General features: G+C 40.2%; 1 protein-coding gene across 1 annotated transcript in view; it reads left to right on the plus strand.

Annotated features, from left to right (window-relative positions):
- The first annotated feature begins 495 nt into the window (after positions 1-495).
- DOC2B (double C2 domain beta) overlaps positions 496-20,745 on the plus strand; it is a 1,368,938-nt gene continuing 1,348,688 nt past the window's right edge. The window contains exon 1 of the mRNA XM_073665359.1: positions 496-1,074. Coding sequence (XP_073521460.1) covers positions 738-1,074 — 337 coding nt within the window. The 5' untranslated portion in view covers positions 496-737. The remainder of the gene's footprint in view (positions 1,075-20,745) is intronic.

Below are 20,745 nucleotides of genomic sequence, written 5' to 3' on the forward strand. Positions count from 1 at the left end.
CTATTTGCAACTAACGTGTAAGTGTTGTGCTAATTAAAAAGAACGTACAAATTTGATGCTAACATTTCGCTTTCACCATCTGTATTTTTTTTTTCATTTCAGCCATAATTGAGAATGATTATCATGCTGTGCATGAAAGTTGTATGCAGTGTCTGCGGTGTAGTATTAACCCTATATGTTGTAGCAGAATTGGTCCTCTGGGAGCTTAAGGGTTGCAAATAGCTGTTCAGGAAAAGCTAAGACTGCAATGGGAAACGGAGGAGCATTTGCAGTTATTTCTTTCTGCCATTCACCTGTTTAAGAATCCAGAAATGTCCTTTTGTTCTGAAGTCCCTAAATTTGACCGAGCCTAATTCTGATGCTGGCAGGCTGGAAGGTACAGGGCTGCTGAATGCACCTGATCCATCCCTCATTCCTTTGCTTCCTGTATTTTGCTTGGTTGCTAACAAGTGACATCACCCTATACACACCCCCTCCTGCCTGTCAGTTTTTCTCTGCCTCACGCTTAGGCTTAGCAGTCACTGGGAGGATAAGGATCGTTTGTGGCTGCAGGAAGCTACAGGCACTATGTAAAAGGTGTCTGAAAGTCCAAGAGAGAGAACAACATAGCCTGCAGCAGCATCTCTGACCTTCTTTTCCAAGGGAAATATATGCTTCTTTATGTAGTTGAACTTCAATAAACCACACTCTTTCTTCAATCCATTCTCTGGTTTGGGTTTTGGAACAGAATCGCATGCATGACACTCCGAAAAGGAGAGAAAATGACCATAAGCATCCAGGAGCATATGGCCATTGATGTGTGTCCAGGTCCCATCAAGCCAATCAAACAAATTTCTGATTATTTCCCTCGTTTTCCTCGTGGTATCCCAACCACCGTGACCCGTAGTAACTCCCTAAAATCAAACGTGAGCCAACCATCTGTTAGTCCGTCGGAAAGTTCTAAAGAGGAAGAGGAAGATGTGGACAAACTATTTGGGGCATATGGAGCTGCTTCTACAACCACAACTACAACCACACTACCTTCTAAACAGGAGGAGGAAGTGGACCTGGATGGATACGATTCAGACGACTGCAGTAAGTTGCATGGATACTTCCTTACTGTGTTGATTGACAGTTGTGACCATGTCCATGTCACGTGGGGGATCTTGCCTTGTAGAGGTAAAGAGTGATAACTTGTTGTGCATTTATGCAAACAGGTGACATTGTATCTTCTAAAGCTGGTCGGTTTACTAAGGAATTGACAGTAGTAGTAGTTCTTTATTTCAATTTCTGCATGGTATGACATCTTACATGTGTGATCCAACAAATAAATAGCTATTAGTGTTGAGCGAGTATGTTCTATTAACCCTTTCGCCGAGTATGCTCGCCCGAGTAGTTACAGCTGTTCGGTGTTATGTTTGAATCGCTCCCGTGTGCATGATTTGTGACTTTTTGACAGCTTTATTACATGTGAGGAATGTGTAAGAAATAGACATTCCTCCCATGTAATAAAACTGTCAAACAATTGCAAATCATGCACACAGGAGCGATTCAACCACATCACCGAGCAGCTGTAACTACTCGGAGCTTGGCCCGAGCATACTCGGACAGAACATACTCGCTCAACACTAATAGCTATCCAATAATAATACCGCTTTAATAAAACTTGTATATAATCACCAGTAAGACATATAAAATATATTTGGGTCCGGTTGTCCGATACTTGATGCTTGACGTTTTATTGACAAGTGACTTAATCCCCAGGTAAATAATTTTGGTTTTGATGGTTCCTTAATGGAAACGTGGTTAAGGAATATGTTCATTTTGGTCAATTTATGTACTGATCTTATAGGAATCAGTCAAAGAAGAGAATAGCTGGTGTGTGAAGCCACCAGTTGCTTGTCTAGTACTACGCACAGTGCACAATGCCGACTTAATGAGAAGGATGCTTTTTATTTTGCCTGGCTGAGTGGGGATTTTCATTCACTGTCAATTGCATTTGCTATGACACAGCTGATCAGCTAACGGAGCCTGCCTGGTTCTTATAAAACAGCTCAGCTCTTGATGTAGAGCAGGATCCGCTGTCTATTGTTAAAGGAGTAGGGCAAGATTTCAATGTCAGTAACTGTTGAATATAATTCCAGCTGATTCCTAGATTAAGAGTCAGCGAAAGAGCTTGTATGAAATAGTAGAATCACAGGCAGAAAATCATTTCTGAGGATTCTCCTGGCAAAGGATCTCCCAATTCACTTCAGAATTGTACAGTAATATTCATGTATGGATGTCTATGGTGGATATGTGTGATTGGTTATAAGGATGACTGTCATCAATGGTAGAATTGGAATAATGTGTCTAGTCTCTCATCAACAAACACGAAAAACAACTTTTCCTAAGGGATCGCCTAAATGATACACTCTGTTCTGTGGAAGATAAAGTCATGAGCTAATATGGGATTTGGTCCTAAAAGATAGATTTTTTGCTGATATGGGTTTTCTACATTGATAATGACTTTGCCATGATTAAAAATGAGGCCTTATAAGTCTTCTCCATGTATATACTGGTATGCCTTGATCATCTATGTGCCTTTCTGGGACTTTAACATCTCATTTCAGGTCCATGTTCAGAAGGGCTCTTTCATTTTTAACACAGTTCCCTGGGGAACATGAGAAACTATTCCTGTAAGCCTTCTGAATACTGGTTAGGCCAGAATATATGTCTCATTGAAAGATCCAATCATATGTAGGGGATCTCCAGATCTATAATGAAATTAATCTCTGGAGGCTTTCTGCTCTACCCTTTGGAAATCATACATACTTAAGACTGAATATATCTTAATGGATCTTATACAGGAAAAAGATGAACGTTGATTTTTTTAGGATGGAAGGCATTACTACAAACATTAAGCACCTCTGATGTTTCATAGGACTAGAGCTAGAATTGGCTTGAATTTGGTTTATTTTTGGCACAATATTAGAATATGCATATGTTACATTAGTTCAATTGCTAGGATGTAACTATGTAATCCCAAAAGTGGATTACTTGCCTTTATACCCGGAAGCATCCTGTGTCAATAAATAGCATCCACGAGCACACTTTAGGAAATGTCTGATTGCATTTTTTTCTACATGATATCACCCATGATTACCCTAGATGGTCTGTGTAGACAGCACAATTTGTATTTGCAACTCATGGATCTGTTATTACCTGCAGGCTCCAAACAGCTGAGCCACATCTACAGCTTGGAGATGAAAGGACATATATTTTCTTTTTCAATTTCAATTTATCATTATCTTTTGAGAAGAGAATCTCCGCACTTTCTCTGCAGTCTCGAAAGAAATTACTATTTTGTTCTATTCTTTTACATGCCAGGTAAACAGTCAGTTCAATCTAATAATTTGACACTTGTCCACTAGGTTAATCCCGGTTTAGCATAATAACTTGCCGGAATCATGTTGTCAACACTGCCCACATGTAACTGCTAAGGAAATCCCTCATACATGTAACGTGCTAGTAGTATGGTCCACTCCTGGTTCTGAGAGTTAGACCATATGAATCCCATGTACAAATAAAACTATTTATTGGTGCAAGAATAGAAGATTAAACTGGAAGTCATATGCTCTTCATGTATCGAACTAACGTTGGTTTGGTTTATGACTGGATATTTCCATTTGTCATCTGGAAATACCATAGAAAAATTGGCTTTGGTAAAACACCACTAAGTTCAGATATTTTCCTATTTTGTTGGCACTTGTGTCTTGTATACGGGATGGGGGTTGTGGGTTTGATGATCAGCATTTTGATAGATTGCACATTATTTCAAGATATTGGATAATCTCTTTGGAGTTACCTCATTCAACTTCCACCTTGCTTTATTTGATGTGCTCCTTCGTGTCATAATTGACCATGTGGCCTTATATACAAAGCATAGTCAAATGCAGAGTTAAAGACGCCAATTCATCAATTGCGACTTTTTGAAGTAACTTTTTGGTCTTGTTGTATGCATTAATGTTTTTCATCAAAAATGCTCTTCATTTGTGTCTTTAACTGTTTCTTGCAACCTTTTAGCACATAAAGTCACAAATAATTTAAAATGCTACATGTTTGTCTAAAAATGCGCCAAATTAAAAACGCTGACCGAAACCTTATTCCAGGCAGAGATTGGAGTAGGATGTGGTAAAAATCCCATACTGTGAATCTGTGTAGAAGATCTGGAAAAACAAAGTTGTCATGGAGAGATGGAAAAACAAACATAAATAAGAAACACAACTTAAAAAGTTGTGTAAATCATATAGAGAATAAGTCGCATATATCAAAGGGGTTGTCCGGGACTTTTAAATTGATGAACTATCCTTAGAATAGGTCATCAATGTGAAACACCAGGCAGTCCTGCCGATCAGCTGTTTTCTGGTGTTGGCGGAGATCGTAATTGCACAGCACAGCTACATCAACTGTACAGTGGCTAAGGCCATGTACTGCACATCCGCCCCCTATTCAAATCAATAGGGGGTGGATGTGCTGCACTCAGCTTCGGCCATGATTCTATTGATGGAGCTGTGCTGTGCAGCTCCGTAACTAAGCAGTTCCGGCCACCGCCTACACCGGGATCAACTGATTGGTGGGGGTGCCGGATGTCACACCCCCACCGATCAGACATGATGACCTATCCTAAGGATAGGCCATCACTGTAAAAGTCCAGAACAACCCCTTTAAAGCCACTAAAAATAGCAGATTACTCCAGAAAACTGGGGAAACAACAATAATGGATCAAGGCCTAAGTCTGTATTAGCTATCCAAATCCACTTTGCTGGGGACCATGGGGTGCACCCATGAGGCATTTTGTTTTCTATGAAACAATTCTTCTAAGTGGGGATGCCTTGATAATAATACATGTATTCATGAATTCTCAGAATCTGTGAGGATAAAATTATTGAGACACGACCCCCAATTTGCATCCGGAGTATTGATGGACATAGAGTGTATAGGGCTGAACTCAAACGGAAGTGACAAGATTAGGAGTTTGGGCACAGTATGTTCATGTTGTGCATTTGTTGCGGGCAGATACAGAATTCAGATGATGAGTTCTTTGCTCCTAGCAGGTTTTCCATGTCAGTTTTGGTGAAGCTTAGTTCCCTGTATGTATGTGGCCACTAAAGTCTGTGATGCAGCGGTAACATGGGATGAAACATTACTCCAGGAGTCTGGGATGCACTGAGCCCGACATGGAAACCCCGCTAGTAGCAGAGAAATTGGCAGCAGAGGTGAATATCTGGTTTCTTTTTTAATATTTTGAACTTTTCAAGCTTTCTTTACAAACTTTATTGTAAATTTTCACTTCCCTATTAAATTCAGCAATAAAGATATACAGTAAATTGCACTTTTCCACCACATAAAGTGACATACATAAAAAAAAATCTGCACAAAAGGTCAGTTTCTGTATAGAAAATACCTACAATGCATGGATGAGAATTGTTGAATTTTCTTCCAGTTTGCTACTAATGTAAAATTCTGCAGATTTTCCACCTTCCTTCTCCCCCTCCCTTAAAAAACAAATGGAAAACCTGTAGCATTTCTGGCACATTTGAACACAGCCCGACTGTTTCTCATATGAGGATACAATGGATATTCATCAGTACTGAAATACTTATCTTGGCCGTTATACAAATGCAGAAACAGTTTCTTACTTTGACTGTTCCACTACAACATAGCGGCATAGAACTTGAGAGTTATGCCAAATATCAGGAGCAGTCTCTTTAACAAGTAAATTGGCGGTATCCACTGACAACAAACACAGCCGCAACTTAGCACAGGGTAGCTATCATGGAACACTTTGTCGTAGGCTACACCCAGAACTGGTTACAGATGTTCTCTTATAGGAACAGTCTGTAACATTCACTCAAAGGTGCAAGGCACAAGAGAAATCAGAGATATACAACGTCCAGCAGTTCTACCAATGTGCAGTACAGTCTTCAGCCATAGAGGATTCACAGTCCAGGCCACAGTTATCTCACTGTTAGGGTCACTGTTGGTGCAGAATACTTAGTACTACTTAGCATTACAGGCCAATATTCCAATCGTTATATCAGGCTGGTTTGTTAATGCAGGTCACTTCAGGACATTACACCAGGTCTATCATTTAGGATAGGACGTTACCAATTTCCAATGTGCCAATAGGTCATCATCAGGACTTGGTCCATAATAATTTGCTGTATGCAAATTCAATTATCACTCTCTGGGTCTATTTTTCCGACTTAGAATAGTACAGCAGTTTAGCGCAGGCCTCAAGTTATGTTTTTCAACTGACAGGTTGTTTTTGGCTGTGCGCTTTCTGCTGCATGCTTTACCTAAGTACCATGTATTTCTTCTGAGGAGCTGTTGATTCCCTTTTCAATACTCTAGATCAGTGTTTCCCAAACTCCAGTCCTCACGGCCTCCAACATGTCATGTTTTCAGGATTTCCTTAGTATTGCACAGGTGGTGGAAGTAACATCAAGGCATCAGGAATTCTCTCACCTGTGCAATACTATGAAAATCCTGAAAATATGACCTGATGGGGACCATGAGGACTGGAGCTTGAGAAACACTGGACTAGAACCACCAAGAATGAACCTTTTGCAGTGCTGCTCTTTGCTATTCTGTACAGTAACCTGCCACCTCATCCAGCCTGTGCACTCACCACACGCGATATACATCTTGCACAGTGTTTGCATCAACTATGCAACATTACCGGTAACAAAATGATTATGCAACAATACATAAAATACAATACAATACTTAACATACGGGGTCATTTGCTTAGTCTACTATTTACAAAGGTTGCAGTTAGGTATTTCACACAAAGTGCCTGGGTACTGAAAAGGCACACATTATCCTATAGCAACGATGACAGAATAAATATAACATAACATTGTAAAACACAGCCGTGGTTGGATTGCTGGATAGTACATTGGTTCACCACAACAATACAGTTCAAGTGGTTCTGCAGGTGGGGACTACGGACCACATCTCAGTACCAATGCTTTCTGGCTGATGTTTTGGTCACTTTTGAATGTTGGTTGTGCTTTCACACTTCTGGTAGCATGAGACGGACTCTACAACCCACAGAAGTTGCTCAGGTAGTGCAGCTCATCCAGGATGGCACATCAATTCGAGCTGTGGCAAGAAGGTTTGCTGTGTCTGTCAGCGTAGTGTCCAGAGGCTGGGGGCGCTACCAGGAGACAGGCCAGTACACCAGAAGACGTTGAGGGGGCAGTAGGAGGGCAACAACCCAGCAGCAGGACTGCTACCTCCACCTTTGTGCAAGGAGGAATAGGAGGAACCCTGCAAAATGACCTCCAGCAGGCCACAAATGTGCATATGTCTGCACAAACGGTTAGAAACCGACTCCATGAGGGTGGTATGAGGGCCCGACGTCCACAGATGGGGGTTGTGCTCACAGCCCAACACCGTGCAGGACGCTTGGCATTTGCCACAGAACACCAGGATTGGCAAAGTCGCCACTGGCGCCCTGTGCTTTTCACAGAAGAAAGTAGGTTCACACTGAGCACATGTGACAGACGTGACAGAGTCTGGAGACGTCGTGGAGAGCGATCTGCTGCCTGCAACATCCTTCAGCATGACCGGTTTGGCAGTGGGTCAGTAATGGTGTGGGGTGGCATTTTTTTGGAGGGCCGCACAGCCCTCCATGTGCTCGCCAAAGGTAGCCTGACTGCCATTAGGTAGTGAGATGAGATCCTCAGACCCCTTGTGAGACCATATGCTGGTGCGGTTAACCCTGGGTTCCTCCTAATGCAGGACAATGCCAGACTTCATGTGGCTGGAGTGTGTCAGCAGTTCTCGCAAGATGAAGGCATTGAAGCTATGGAATGGCCCGCCCATTCCCCAGACCTGAATCTGAATGAGCACATGTGGGACATCATGTCTCGCTCCATCCACCAACGTCACGTTGCACCACAGACTGTCCAGGAGTTGGCGGATGCTTTAGTGCAGGTCTGGGAGGAGATCCCACAGGAGACCATCCGCAACCTCATCAGGAGCATGCCCAGGCGTTGTAGGGAGGTCATACAGGCACGTGGAGGCCACACACAATACTGAGCCTCATTTTGACTTGTTTTAAGGACATTACATCAAAGTTGGATCAGACTGTAGTGTGTTTTTCCACTTTAATTTTGTGGGTGACTCCAAATCCAGGCCTCCATTGGTTAATAAATTTGATTTCTATTGATGATTTTTGTGTGATTTTGTTGTCATAACATTCAACTTTGTACAGAACAAAGTATTCCATGAGAATATTTCATTCACTCAGATCTAGGATGTGTTATTTGAGTGTTCCCTTTTTTTTTGAGCAGTGTATACAGTGGTGGCCAAAAGTATTGGCACCCCTGCAATTCTGTCAGATAATACTCAGTTTCTTCCTGAAAATGATAGCAATCACAAATTCTTTGGTATTATTATCTTCATTTAATTTGCTTGCAAGGAAAAAACACAAAAGAGAATGAAGCAAAAATCAAATCATTGATCATTTCACACAAAACTCCAAAAATGGGCCAGACAAAAGTATTGGCACCCTCAGCCTATTACTTGGTTGCACAACCTTTAGCCAAAATAACTGCGAACAACCACTTCCGGTAACCATCAATGAGTTTCTTACAATGCTCTGCTGGAATTGTAGACCATTCTTCTTTGGCAATCTGCTCCCAGGTCCCTGATATTTGAAGGGTGCCTTCTCCAAACTGCCATTTTGAGATCTATCCACAGGTGTTCTATGGGATTCAGGTCTGGACTCATTGCTGGCCACCTTAGAAGTCTCCAGTGCTTTCTCTCAAACCATTTTATAGTGCTTTTGGAAGTGTGTTTTAGGTCATTGTCCTGCTGGAAGACCCATGACCTCTGAGGGAGACCCAGCTTTCTCACACTGGGCCCTACATTATGCTGCAAAATTTGTTGGTAGTCTTCAGACTTCATAATGCCATGCACACGGTCAAGCAGTCCAGTGCCAGAGGCAGCAAAGCAACCCCAAAACATCAGGGAACCTCCGCCATGTTTGACTGTAGGGACCGTGTTCTTTTCTTTGAATGCCTCTTTTTTTTTCCTGTACACTCTATGTTGATGCTTTTTCCCAAAAAGCTCTACATTTGTCTCATCTGACCAGAGAACATTCTTCCAAAACGTTTTAGGCTTTCTCAGGTAAGTTTTGGCAAACTCCAGCCTGGCTTTTTTATGTCTCGGGTAAGAAGTGGGGTCTTCCTGGGTATCCTACCATACAGTCCCTTTTCATTCAGACGCTGACGAATAGTACGGGTTGACACTGTTGTACCCTCGGACTGCAGGGCAGCTTGAACTTGTTTGGATGTTATTCGAGGTTCTTTATCCACCATCCGCACAATCTTGCGTTGAAATCTCTCGTCAATTTTTCTTTTCCGTCCACATCTAGGGAGGTTAGCCACAGTGCCATGGGCTTTAAACTTCTTGATGACACTGCGCACGGAAGACGCAGGAACATTCAGGTCTTTGGAGATGGACTTATAGCCTTGAGATTGCTCATGCTTCCTCACAATTTGGTTTCTCAAGTCCTCAGACAGTTCTTTGGTCTTCTTTCTTTTCTCCATGCTCAATGTGGTACACACAAGGACACAGGACAGAGGTTGAGTCAACTTTAATCCATGTTAACTGACTGCAAGTGTGATTTAGTTATTGCCTACACCTGTTAGGTGCCACAGGTAAGTTACAGGTGCTGTTAATTACACGAATTAGAGAATCATCATATGATTTTTCAAACAGTGCCAATACTTTTGACCACCCCCTTTTTTAGGTTTGGTGTGGAATTATATCCAATTTGGCTTTAGGACAATTCTTTTTGTGTTTTTTCATTGAAGACAAATTAAATGAAGATAATAATACCAAAGAATTTGTGATTGCAATCATTTTCAGGAAGAAACTGAGTATTATCTGACAGAAAAGTTTAGGGTCATTTAGAAATTTCATTATTTTTGAAAGAAAAGCACATTTTTTTTCAATGAAGCTAGCATTAAATCAATCAGAAATACACTCTATACATTGTTAATGTGGTAAATGACTATTCTAGCTGCAAACGTCTTGTTTTTATTTCAATATCTACATAGGTGTATAGAGGCTTGTTTCCAACAACCACCACTCCAGTGTTTTAATGGTACATTGTGTTTGCTAACTGTGTAAGAAGGCTAATGGATGTTTACAAAACCCTAGAAAACCCTTGCACAAGTATGTTAGCCCAGCTGAAAACGGTTTGGCTGATTTGAGAAGCTATAAAATTGACCTTCCTTTGAGCTAGTTGAGAATCTGGAGCATTACATTTGTTTGTTCTATGAAACTCTAAAAATGGCCAGAAAGAGAGAACTTTCATGTGAAACTCGACAGTCTATACTTGTTCTTAGAAATGAAGGCTATTCCATGTGAGAAATTATCAAGAAACCGAAGATTTCCTACAACGGTGTGTGCTACTCCCTTCAGAGGAGAGCACAAACAGGCTCTAACCAGAGTAGAAAGAGAAGTGGGAGGCCCCGCTGCACAACTGAGCAACAAGACAAGTACATTAGAGTTTCTAGTTTGAGAAATCGACGCCTCACAGCTCCTCAACTGGCAGCTTCATTAAATAGTACACGCAAAACGCCAGTGTCAACGTCTACAGTGAAGAGGTGACTCCGGGATGCTGGCCTTTAGGGCAAAGTGGCAAAGAAAAAGCCATATCTGAGACTGGCTAATAAAAGGAAAAGATTAATATGGGCAAAAGAACACAGACATTGAACAGAGGAAGATTGGAAAAAAGTTTTATGGACAGACGAATCAAAGTTTGAGGTGTTTGGATCACACAGAAGAACATTTGTGAGATGCAGAACAACTGAAAAGATGCTGGAAGAGTGCCTGACGCCATCTGTCAAGCATGATGGAGGTAATGTGATGGTCTGGGGTTTCTTTGGTGCTGGTAAAGTGGGAGATTTGTACAAGGTAAATGGGATTTTGAATAAGAAAGGCTATCACTCCATTTTGCAACGCCATGTAGGCAGCGCTTGATTGGAGCCAATTTCATCCTACAACAGGACAGTGACCCAAAGCATACCTCCAAATGATGCATGAACTATTTAGGGAAGAAGCAGGCAGCTGGTATTCTATCTGTAATGGAGTGGCCAGCGCAGTCTCCAGATCTCAACCCCATTGAGCTGTTATGGGAGCAGCTTGACCGTATGGTATGCAAAAAGTGCCCATCAAACCAATCCAGCTTGTGGGAGGGACTTCAGGAAGCATGGGGTGAAATTTCTCAAAATTACCTCAGCAAATTAACAGCTAGAATGCCAAAGGTCTGCAATGCTGTAATTGCTGCAAAGGGAGCATTCATTGACGAAAGCAAAGGTTGAAGGAGAAAATTATTCTTTCAAATAAAAATCATTATTTCTAACCTTGTCAATGTCTGGACTATATTTTCTATTCATTTTGCAACTCATTTGATAAATTAAAGTATGAGTTTTCATGGACAACACAAAATTGTAACCCCAAACTTTTGAACGGTAGTGTGTATATATATATATATATATATATATATATATATATATATATATATATATATATATATATACAAAGTGAGGGAAATAAGTATTTGATCCTTTGCTGTTTTTGTAAGTTTGCCCACTGACATGAGCAGTCTATAATTTTAAGGGTAGGTTAATTTTAACATTGAGAGATAGAATATCCAAAAAAAAATCAAGAAAATCACATTGTATAAATTAGATATATTTTTTTCATTTGGCAGTGAGAAATAAGTATTTGATCCCTTTGGCAAACAACACTTAATACATGGTGGTAAAATCCTTGTTGGCAAGCACAGTAGTGAGATGTTTTTTGTAGTTGATGAGGGTTGCACACATGTCAGGAGGAATTTTGGTCCACTCCTAGTTGCAGATCATCTCTAAATCATTAAGATTTTGAGTCTGTCGCTTGGCAAACCGGAGCTTCAACTCTCTCCATAAGTTTTCTATGGGATTAAGGTCTGGAGACTGGCTAGGCCACTCCATGACCGTACTGTGCTTCTTTTTGAGCCAATCCTTTGTTGTCTTGGCTGTATGTTTTGGGTCATTGTCTTGCTGGAAGACCTAGCCATGACCCATCTTCAATGCTCTTACTGAGGGAAGGAGGTTGTTGGCCAAAATCTCACGATACATGACCCTATCCATCTTCCCTTCAGTACGGTGCAGTCGTCATGTCCCCTTTGCAGAAAAGCACCTCCAAAGTATAATGTTTCCCCCACCATGCTTCACGGTTGGGACGATGTTCTTAGGGTTGTACTCATCCTTCTTCCTCCAAACACGGCGAGTTGAGTTAATGCCAAATAGCTCAATTTTTGTCTCATCTGACCACAGCACCTTCTCCCAATAACTCACAGAATCATCCAGGTGTTCATTAGCAAACTTCGTATGGGCCTGCACATGTGCCTTTTTGAGCAGGGGGACCTTGCGGGCACTGCAGAATTTTAAACCTTTAAGGCCTAATTTGTTACAAATGGTTTTCTTGGTGACTGTGGTTCCTGCTGCCTTGAGATTATTAACAAGCTCCCCCCGTGTACTTTTAGGCTGATCTCTCACCTTTCTCATGATCAAGGATACTCCACAAGGTGAGATTTTGCATGGGGCCCCAGATCGATGACAATTGACAGTCATTTTGTATTTCTTCCATTTTCTTACTATTGCACCAACAGTTGTCTCCTTCTCACCCATCGTCTTACTTATGGTTTTGTAGCCCATTCCAGTTTTGTGCAGGTCTATGATCTTGTCCCTGACATCCTTAGAAAGCTCTTTGGTATTGCCCATGTTGTAGAGGTTAGAGTCTGACTGATTAATTGAGTCTGTGGACAGGAATCTTTTATACAAGTGACTATGTAAGACAGCTGTCTTTAATGCAGGTAACGAGTTGATTAGGAGCGTCTAACTGGTCTGTAGGAGCCAGAACTCATAATGGTTTGTAGGGGATCAAATACTTATTTCTCACTGCAAAATGCCAAAAAATTCTGATTTATACAATGTGATTTTCTTGATTTTTTTGGGTTATTCTATCTCTCAATGTTAAAATTAATCTACCCTTAAAATTATAGACTGTTCATGTCTTTGTCAGTGGACAAACTTACAAAAACAGCAAGGGATCAAATACTTATTTCCCTCACTGTATATATTTATATATACAGTATATATATTTATATATATATATTCTTGTAAGGGATTCAATCCTCTTACATAACTACTGATCTCTGCTCTATGAGCACTGTATTATACATGCCTAATATAGTCATGAGTTCTTAATAACACATGGGTAATGCTCTTTCAAAGCTATAGTGGTAACTAAGTGCATTCTTTGCTTTCATATCAGCAGTTTACATCATTTTTTAGTTTAGACTTCACTAAATATTGAATCATGAAAGAGAGATGCTTTCCTCAAAGTTTCTTCAGGTGTGCTATATTTTGATTAGAAAAAAGTCAAAGATCAAAACAAAAAAAGACTTTTCTAAAAATTCAAACCCCCATTAAGCTACAGAGTCTATATTCCAAACAGATATTCCTATAAGGTACGAGTAACACAGGTAATAAAACAGTGTATGAGTTTTCTCAGTTTCTTTAAGTCATGTGATATTGCAGTGCAAACATTGAAGTCTATGGAAGAAACATTAAACCAGCTCGATTGAAAAGGCTGTATAACTAGAAAACCCTAAAAGGTCAACAGAAAAAATGGGCAAGGCATATGCATTAGATCTGGACTGTAAATACTGTAGAATGCCAAACACAGTACTTCTTCTTATTCCAGTATCAGTGCAATACCGCTGACATTTTCAAAATGTTAAGTATCAAGGTATCATAAGAAGCTAATCAGTTTATATATTACACCACAAACAACTGTCATCATTAGATTAAAAATGTATCGTACCCCTCATCACATGATATCTTCAGACATAAGTTCAATGCATTTTACTTGCTGTAGTTCAATATAGGGCATAGCACATTTTATATAGAACTTAATATAAAGTGGACCTTTTACCAATTTTTTCAGGATGAACTGAACACACTATGCAGTAGGGACTGCAGAGCAAAATAAAACGTTATTTTTTTCTCGCCTCTCCATTGCGGAGATACTAGCGATCACAGTATTTGACACCTAAAGAGGTTTTTTTTTATGAGTCCAAGTGAGCGTTACCAGGGAAATGTCACTGGGGGCATGTGCTTCTTCCACTTTCTTCCACTGACCAATCATAAGCAGTCAACAACACCCAGGGGACAGAAAAACACTCCCCCAATGTTCATTAAACAGTCAAACAGTTTGTTCTCTCTGCAAAGTGATTTGGTGAAAGGTCCACTTTAATGCCCACTGTCCCTGTAGCTAACTGACAGGAAGCCAATATTGCCCCCCAGACACAGTTTCACTGCCAACTTTTCAACACCGGTGTACTTTGTAAGTTAATACAGTTAATTCTCCATGAAAGTGAAAAAAGAAGTGAACGAATCGTTCTCTATGAATAAGGGCGCACACAGCGTCAGAGTGTTTTTCTATCACCAGCATGTGGATTTTAATTGCTTGATACTTATGGAACATCATTTGAAGATTTTATCTATTTTTTAGATGTGCCGATCAACTTTACTTTTCTTGAACTAAATTCTCCATACATGTATGTATATATTTAGGAAGCAATTTTATTTGCATATTAAAAATTAGATTCAGTACTAAATACAATAATACTTAAAGGGAACCTGTCACCGGTTTTGTAGTGTCTGAACAAACACCACCACCTTTATCAGCGCCTGTGCTACATTCCACAAGCTTGTATATTATCTCCTGACTCCCCCTCTATACTCCAAAAATACCTTTTGAATTGCTCCCGTGCTGTATGTTAGTCTGGATGGTCCGGTCCGATGGGCATCATTGCTACGACGTCTTTCCCTTCTCTCTGTTGTAATTGCCGTCCTCTGGCTTTGATTGATGTGGATGGTACGTCATGCATGCGGAGTTATGGTATATGCTCTGCACCCAGTAGGGAAGAGCAAAGTGCGCAGGCGTGAGATTTTGTTGTGTTGGGGCAAACTCTAAGGGTGTGGATGATCGTCTTAATTGTCTGCTGCCAAACTAAATATAGGATGTTCAACCAGAGAAATCATGACAGATGATTACAGGATTGAGTCAAAAGTGAGTTCTGGTTTATTCATCAGAAAGCATAACATTATATAGCAAATATTCAGGGAGTTTCCAAACATTCCACATCGGCTTATCTTCATAATTATTGCTGACATCCGTTACCCACGTCCCATTTTATTTATTATATTCATGATTCATAATTAAAGTAGAGTTGACCTAAGCATTGCACATCAAGTTCAAAGTTCAATCAATATGGTCAGTTAACTTTATAATTCTGTTATTACCGCCGAAGCAATAGAATTTATTAGCAAAGTCCGTGTAATCAGATTATTATTAGCAAAGTCCGTATAATTTGATAGTAGAAGAAGAAGTATGAATTTTCCATCTGGTCATGTCACGTAGCATGTAGACCTTAGTCCAGAATTCAGTGACTGGTACGGGATGACACAATATGCTGGGCCATATGTGGAGGCCATTTTTGGATGTCTTCAATTCTTTATACATATATAAGTATGAAGTTATATATTCATATAACTTCAACAAATATACATATATTTATATCCTTAACAGTTGGGCTATGTGGATGACGCAGGATACGTCATCCATATCAATCAAAGTCAGAAGACGGCAATTAGGAGCAGCGACGAGGGACAGAAACTTTGGTAATAACGCCCATCAGACTGGACCATCCGAATTTACATACAGCACGGCAGTAATTCAAAAGGTATTTTTGGGGGTAAACGGGGAGTCAAGAGACAATATACAAGTTTGTGGAATGCAGCCCAGGCGAGGAAGGTGGTGGTATTTGTTCAGACACTAAACAACTGATAAAAGGTTCCCTTTAAGTGCAGATTTTGTGACTACCAACTGCCTTCATAATAAAATTCTTATTCTTTATATCATCTACACACTCCTCTCTAGTAGTGTTGAGCGAGTATGTTCTGTTCCGAGTATGCTCGGCCGAGCACCGAGTATTTACAGCTGCTCGGTGATGTTTGAATCGCTCCCGTGTGCATGATTTGCAACTGTTTGACAGCTTTATTACATGTGAGGAATGTGTAAGAAATAGACATTCCTCACATGTACTAAAGCTGTCAAACAGTCGCAAATCATGGACACGGGAGCGAATCAACCATATCAACGAGCAGCTATAAATACTCGGAGCTCGGCCCGAGCATACTCGGCGAAAGGGTTAACAGAACATACTCGCTCAACACTACTCTCTAGCCTTCACACATGTCACCATATAATGGAGAATCCTCAGATCTATGTACATTACAAACCACATCAAGGGATGTTAGTTTCTTTCTGAGGTCTTTTTCAGACAAGCTGCTTGATAAACATTTCTGATTCACAATGTATGAAGCACTGTAATAATCTATTGTTCCAGCATTCAGGGATGTCCACACGTCCAAGAACACAAATGCCTTTGCCCATACTGGATCTCACTTAATACTGTGTATAATAAACCTAGATGAAACAATAGACCATACATCATTACAGTTCATCAGTCAGCATCCAAAAGTGCTATTCTTTACTTAATTAAGTCAATTCATTAATCATATCAACCATGCTCGTAAAGCAGGAATTGTCAACAAAAAACTAAATGTTACTTGTAATAGAGGAAAACTACTTTATTACAAATGATTCCAAATTTTTCCTGAGGTCTGTTGAATTGGCATGTATTATTAGGTGTACGGCACAAAATCAATAGAGCATGGCCATATGTTATTACAATGTCAAAGTGCAAATGTTACCGGTATAGTTTTTCCTGCCTGCAGCCACGGTCTCTAGTAACACTTGCCTTGCTGTATAAGTATATATTTTTTTATCCATTGCCTTGGATTAACCCCTAGTAAGGATTTTTATTTTTACAGTATCTTAGCTTGTAGTGATTTTTATGTTCCTCTTAGTTAAGAAATATGAAATTTCCATGCATGACTATACTTTAATATTGAAGGAAAAAAATAATTTTCCTTTTCCAAGACAAGTAAAGGGATTTAGAGAAAAACTGCTCTTCTGTGGGTTGTGTCTAAATTAGTGCAAAAAAAAGGAATTGAGTCTAAATGGCGATACTCAATACTATTTATGGACAAGAAATGTGGAAAAAAAGAGATTTGTATTATAACTGCTGTTTAGTTAGTCTAAAGGTCTCTTCATATGAACAGATAAGGGTGCAAGCTGCTGACGCGATGATGGTACAGTGGTACCAAAGCTCTGCCCACCCTCAATGGTTGTGGAGAAAAACAATGCAGAAATTGGCAATTGTGGTGGTAGGAGCATTCGTTTCATTGAGGAGGCTGCACAGATTGGCATAAGAACAGTAACATGGATGATAATCACTTTTATATAAATTTGTCACATATCTGAACGACTGGGGAGAGAATGCTCAGTCATCACATGGCGAATCATATATGCAGATGTAAAGATAATGATTGGTCATTATTGGTGACGTATGTAAAGATAGTTTGTCTTGTCTTCTACTGTACATCAAGTGCAAATGCAGTGATAGACAATCGATTAAGTAACTATATGACTAAATTACGATCACTACTACAGCTAACAGTTGGCTAACAGAGGGGAAATCTGAGTAAGGGAGCAGTAACATTCCCTGGGGCAGATTTTGTAAAATCACTCCCTTTAAAATTAAAGGGAATCTGTCACCACATTTGTCCTATGTAAACTATTAATATGAGCATATAGGTTATAGATTGCTGTTCTAACTGTATATCTCATAATATGACTTGTTGTTGAGGAATCATCTTTTATAACTTCATATAAATTACCTCTTCCAGGCTCTGGGGACAACCATGCCTGGTAGATAAATCTGCCTCCAGAGCTTGTTTTACATGAAGAAGGAGTTACCAGTGTGAGACAAGTAACTAACACAGAACAGGAGAAATTAAATTTGTCTTGCAAACACGTTTTGCTTCTCTCACAGCTCTGCTGTATTGTAACCCTGTCTCCCTGTGAGATGGAAGCTGAAGCTGAACCTGCAGATGTGTGAGGTATAATCACATACAGTTCCGCAGTGAGATCAGAAGAGCAGAGAGCGGCCATTACACATCACACTGGTAACTCCCCCTTCATGTAAAGCAAGCTCTGAAGGCAGAGTTATCTTCCAGGCACCATCCTCCCCATAGCCTGGAAGAGGTCATTTATATAAAGTGATAAAAGATGATTTCTCAACAACAAGGCATCTGATATAATGCATACAGGGATGACTTTTTTCAGCTGTATAACCTATATGCCCTTATTAAGAGTTTAGATAGGTCAAATGTGGTGACAGATTCCCTTTAAGATATATATTCATATTTTCCTATAAATTATTAGAAAATAGAACCAAGGGTGACATTTTTTTTTGTTGCAATAGGTTAGAGTATGATAATAAATCCAGACAATTCCCGGTGACTTTAAGTGTTGAAACAAATTGTTCACAGACTGAGCAGCTTATAACCCATATGGTCACTAGTATGTCTCTAACATCATGGGATAAGTGAGCTGCACCTGCTGACAGTACAGGAGAGCAGGCAATGAAGATGTAACATTAAAACAATATGTCCAGCTATGTTATAATTTGCTAGTGCTTTGATGCGTGGTAACTTAATTTCCATCTTTTCCTCTTGCTAGCTGTAGAAAGTAAGAAAAGGGCAGATAAAAGGTATCTGCAAAGACCCTACTTTCCATCACACAGCAGTAGAGATAAATAATGAGACAAATGGGGTGTTAGAAGCTTACAGAAAATGGATATATTATTGCATTATAATTCTGTATTCAACAAGCTTCCCTCTAGTGGTGGCTGCAGGTTGGAAGAATTTCATTATTTATCTTTAACTCTGTGGACTAGAAGGCAGGGAATATAAGATATAAAGTAATGCTATATTACTAAATGAAATGGTACAGTATTATAGGTCTGGTTTCCATTACTAAAAACACAAAGTGAGAGGTTTATACAATGGGGTAAGTTAGTTGTCACAAACAGAATAATGCTGCAGATACCATGCACAAGACAAAATACATTTGCAGAAATTGTTTTTTAATGCATTTTTTTTCCTTTTATAATAAATTTAGAAAAGCGCTTGAAGGGGTAATAATCCCGATAAACAGATGATATAGGGGAAAATGCAGTTTTACATGCATTTATTCTTTAAAAATATGACAATGACAATATGACTGTATATGAATAGATTTGAGTGAGTCTCTGCTTGCTCACAGATCTCTGCTCTGGCTTATATATTGTACATATTGAAAGTAATTGGCGAGATGAGACAGGCTCTTTAAATGGAAGAAATATGATCCTCAACAGCACCCTAATGTTTCTGTGAAACTGGAAAAGAAATAATAGGATGACAAAAAGTTATCGTTACAAAATCTATAGATGTAAAATGAAGAACAGTTACACTTTCTGGCAAAACAGACAGATTTCAGTTAAATCAATTGACCGTTTACACAGACAAGCTTAAAATGATTTACATGAATGTTGATTTTTCATGTTTTTTCTTTTGAGCGATGGCCTCATTTTACTGCAGCTGAATGCATACACTGAATACATTTTTATAAAATGATTGTCTGAATAAAATAATAATAATATTTGTTTACACAGTTCACTAATGGCTAATAAATGTAGAATACTTTTGAAATTCCTGTAACTAAAAATAAAAGCAACTATTATAAGTGTAGGGGTTGCAATCACACTTGGGCCCTGGAGACTAGGGGAACCCCAAAGGTACTTTTGCTCCAAATGACTACTACTATAAAAGACAAATGTTAGTTGAGGGCCCCAGTGGAGATTTTGTATTGCGCCCCCAAACTTCAAGTTACGCCACTGACCATCACCACCACAAAACACTACAATGGTATAAAGTAAGCAAATAGTTCATCTGCAGTAGCAGCATTGGCGATATTTTCTGCAGCCCTCTGTATTATAAATCAGAAAAAAGATCATATGACATTACTAGTAAGCATAAAAGCTTGTGTGACGCCCAGCTGCGCTTGGTATCACAGATCCTGGAAGAGTGCATTGATGGATTCCTCCACAAGAGGCCCCCATAACCATTCACACATCTTCACCTTCCACCTCAGACCAGCAGAGGGAGCCCGTTAGGGAGATAAATAGGGAAGGTGGAGCCAGGCAGCAGTTAGTCTAGTCTATTCTGGTTTAGCAGTGAGTCCAGTACAGTCTGAGAAGAGTTACCTCAGAGGACAAAAGCATGTTCCAGCTCCTGCAATTGCTATCCTGCAGTGGAGCTTATCCAGATCAAGACTCAGTGTAGCTCAGAGAAGTGAGCTTGAGGTGTCCCGGCGCAGTGACCTGGGAGCAAGCTCTGGCCCCGGAGTTCCAAGCTGCCGGCATCTCCGGAGACCTCTGTGGTCTCCCACCTCCATTACCGGAAGACCCCGGGCCTGTATGGGAATCTATGGGCCCCAACCTGAAGAGGCCTGCGGACTCGGGCCTGCTGCAGCACCCCCTATCGCTGCTTCCAGGCCCTACGGTTGCCTGCCCGTCGGCAGAAGAGAGGGCCTGGGACAACCAAGGGGGCAACCTAGAAGGCTTCCCCCGGGAGACCCGGGCCGAAGAGAGGAGAAGGGAGCAGTGCCTCCAGCAAATCCTCCAACTAAACTGGGAGC

The sequence above is a fragment of the Phyllobates terribilis genome, unplaced genomic scaffold (assembly GCF_046119375.1).
Source record: "Phyllobates terribilis strain yellow unplaced genomic scaffold, ASM4611937v1 Scaffold_2__4_contigs__length_985480577, whole genome shotgun sequence".
NCBI classification, from domain to species: domain Eukaryota; kingdom Metazoa; phylum Chordata; class Amphibia; order Anura; family Dendrobatidae; genus Phyllobates; species Phyllobates terribilis.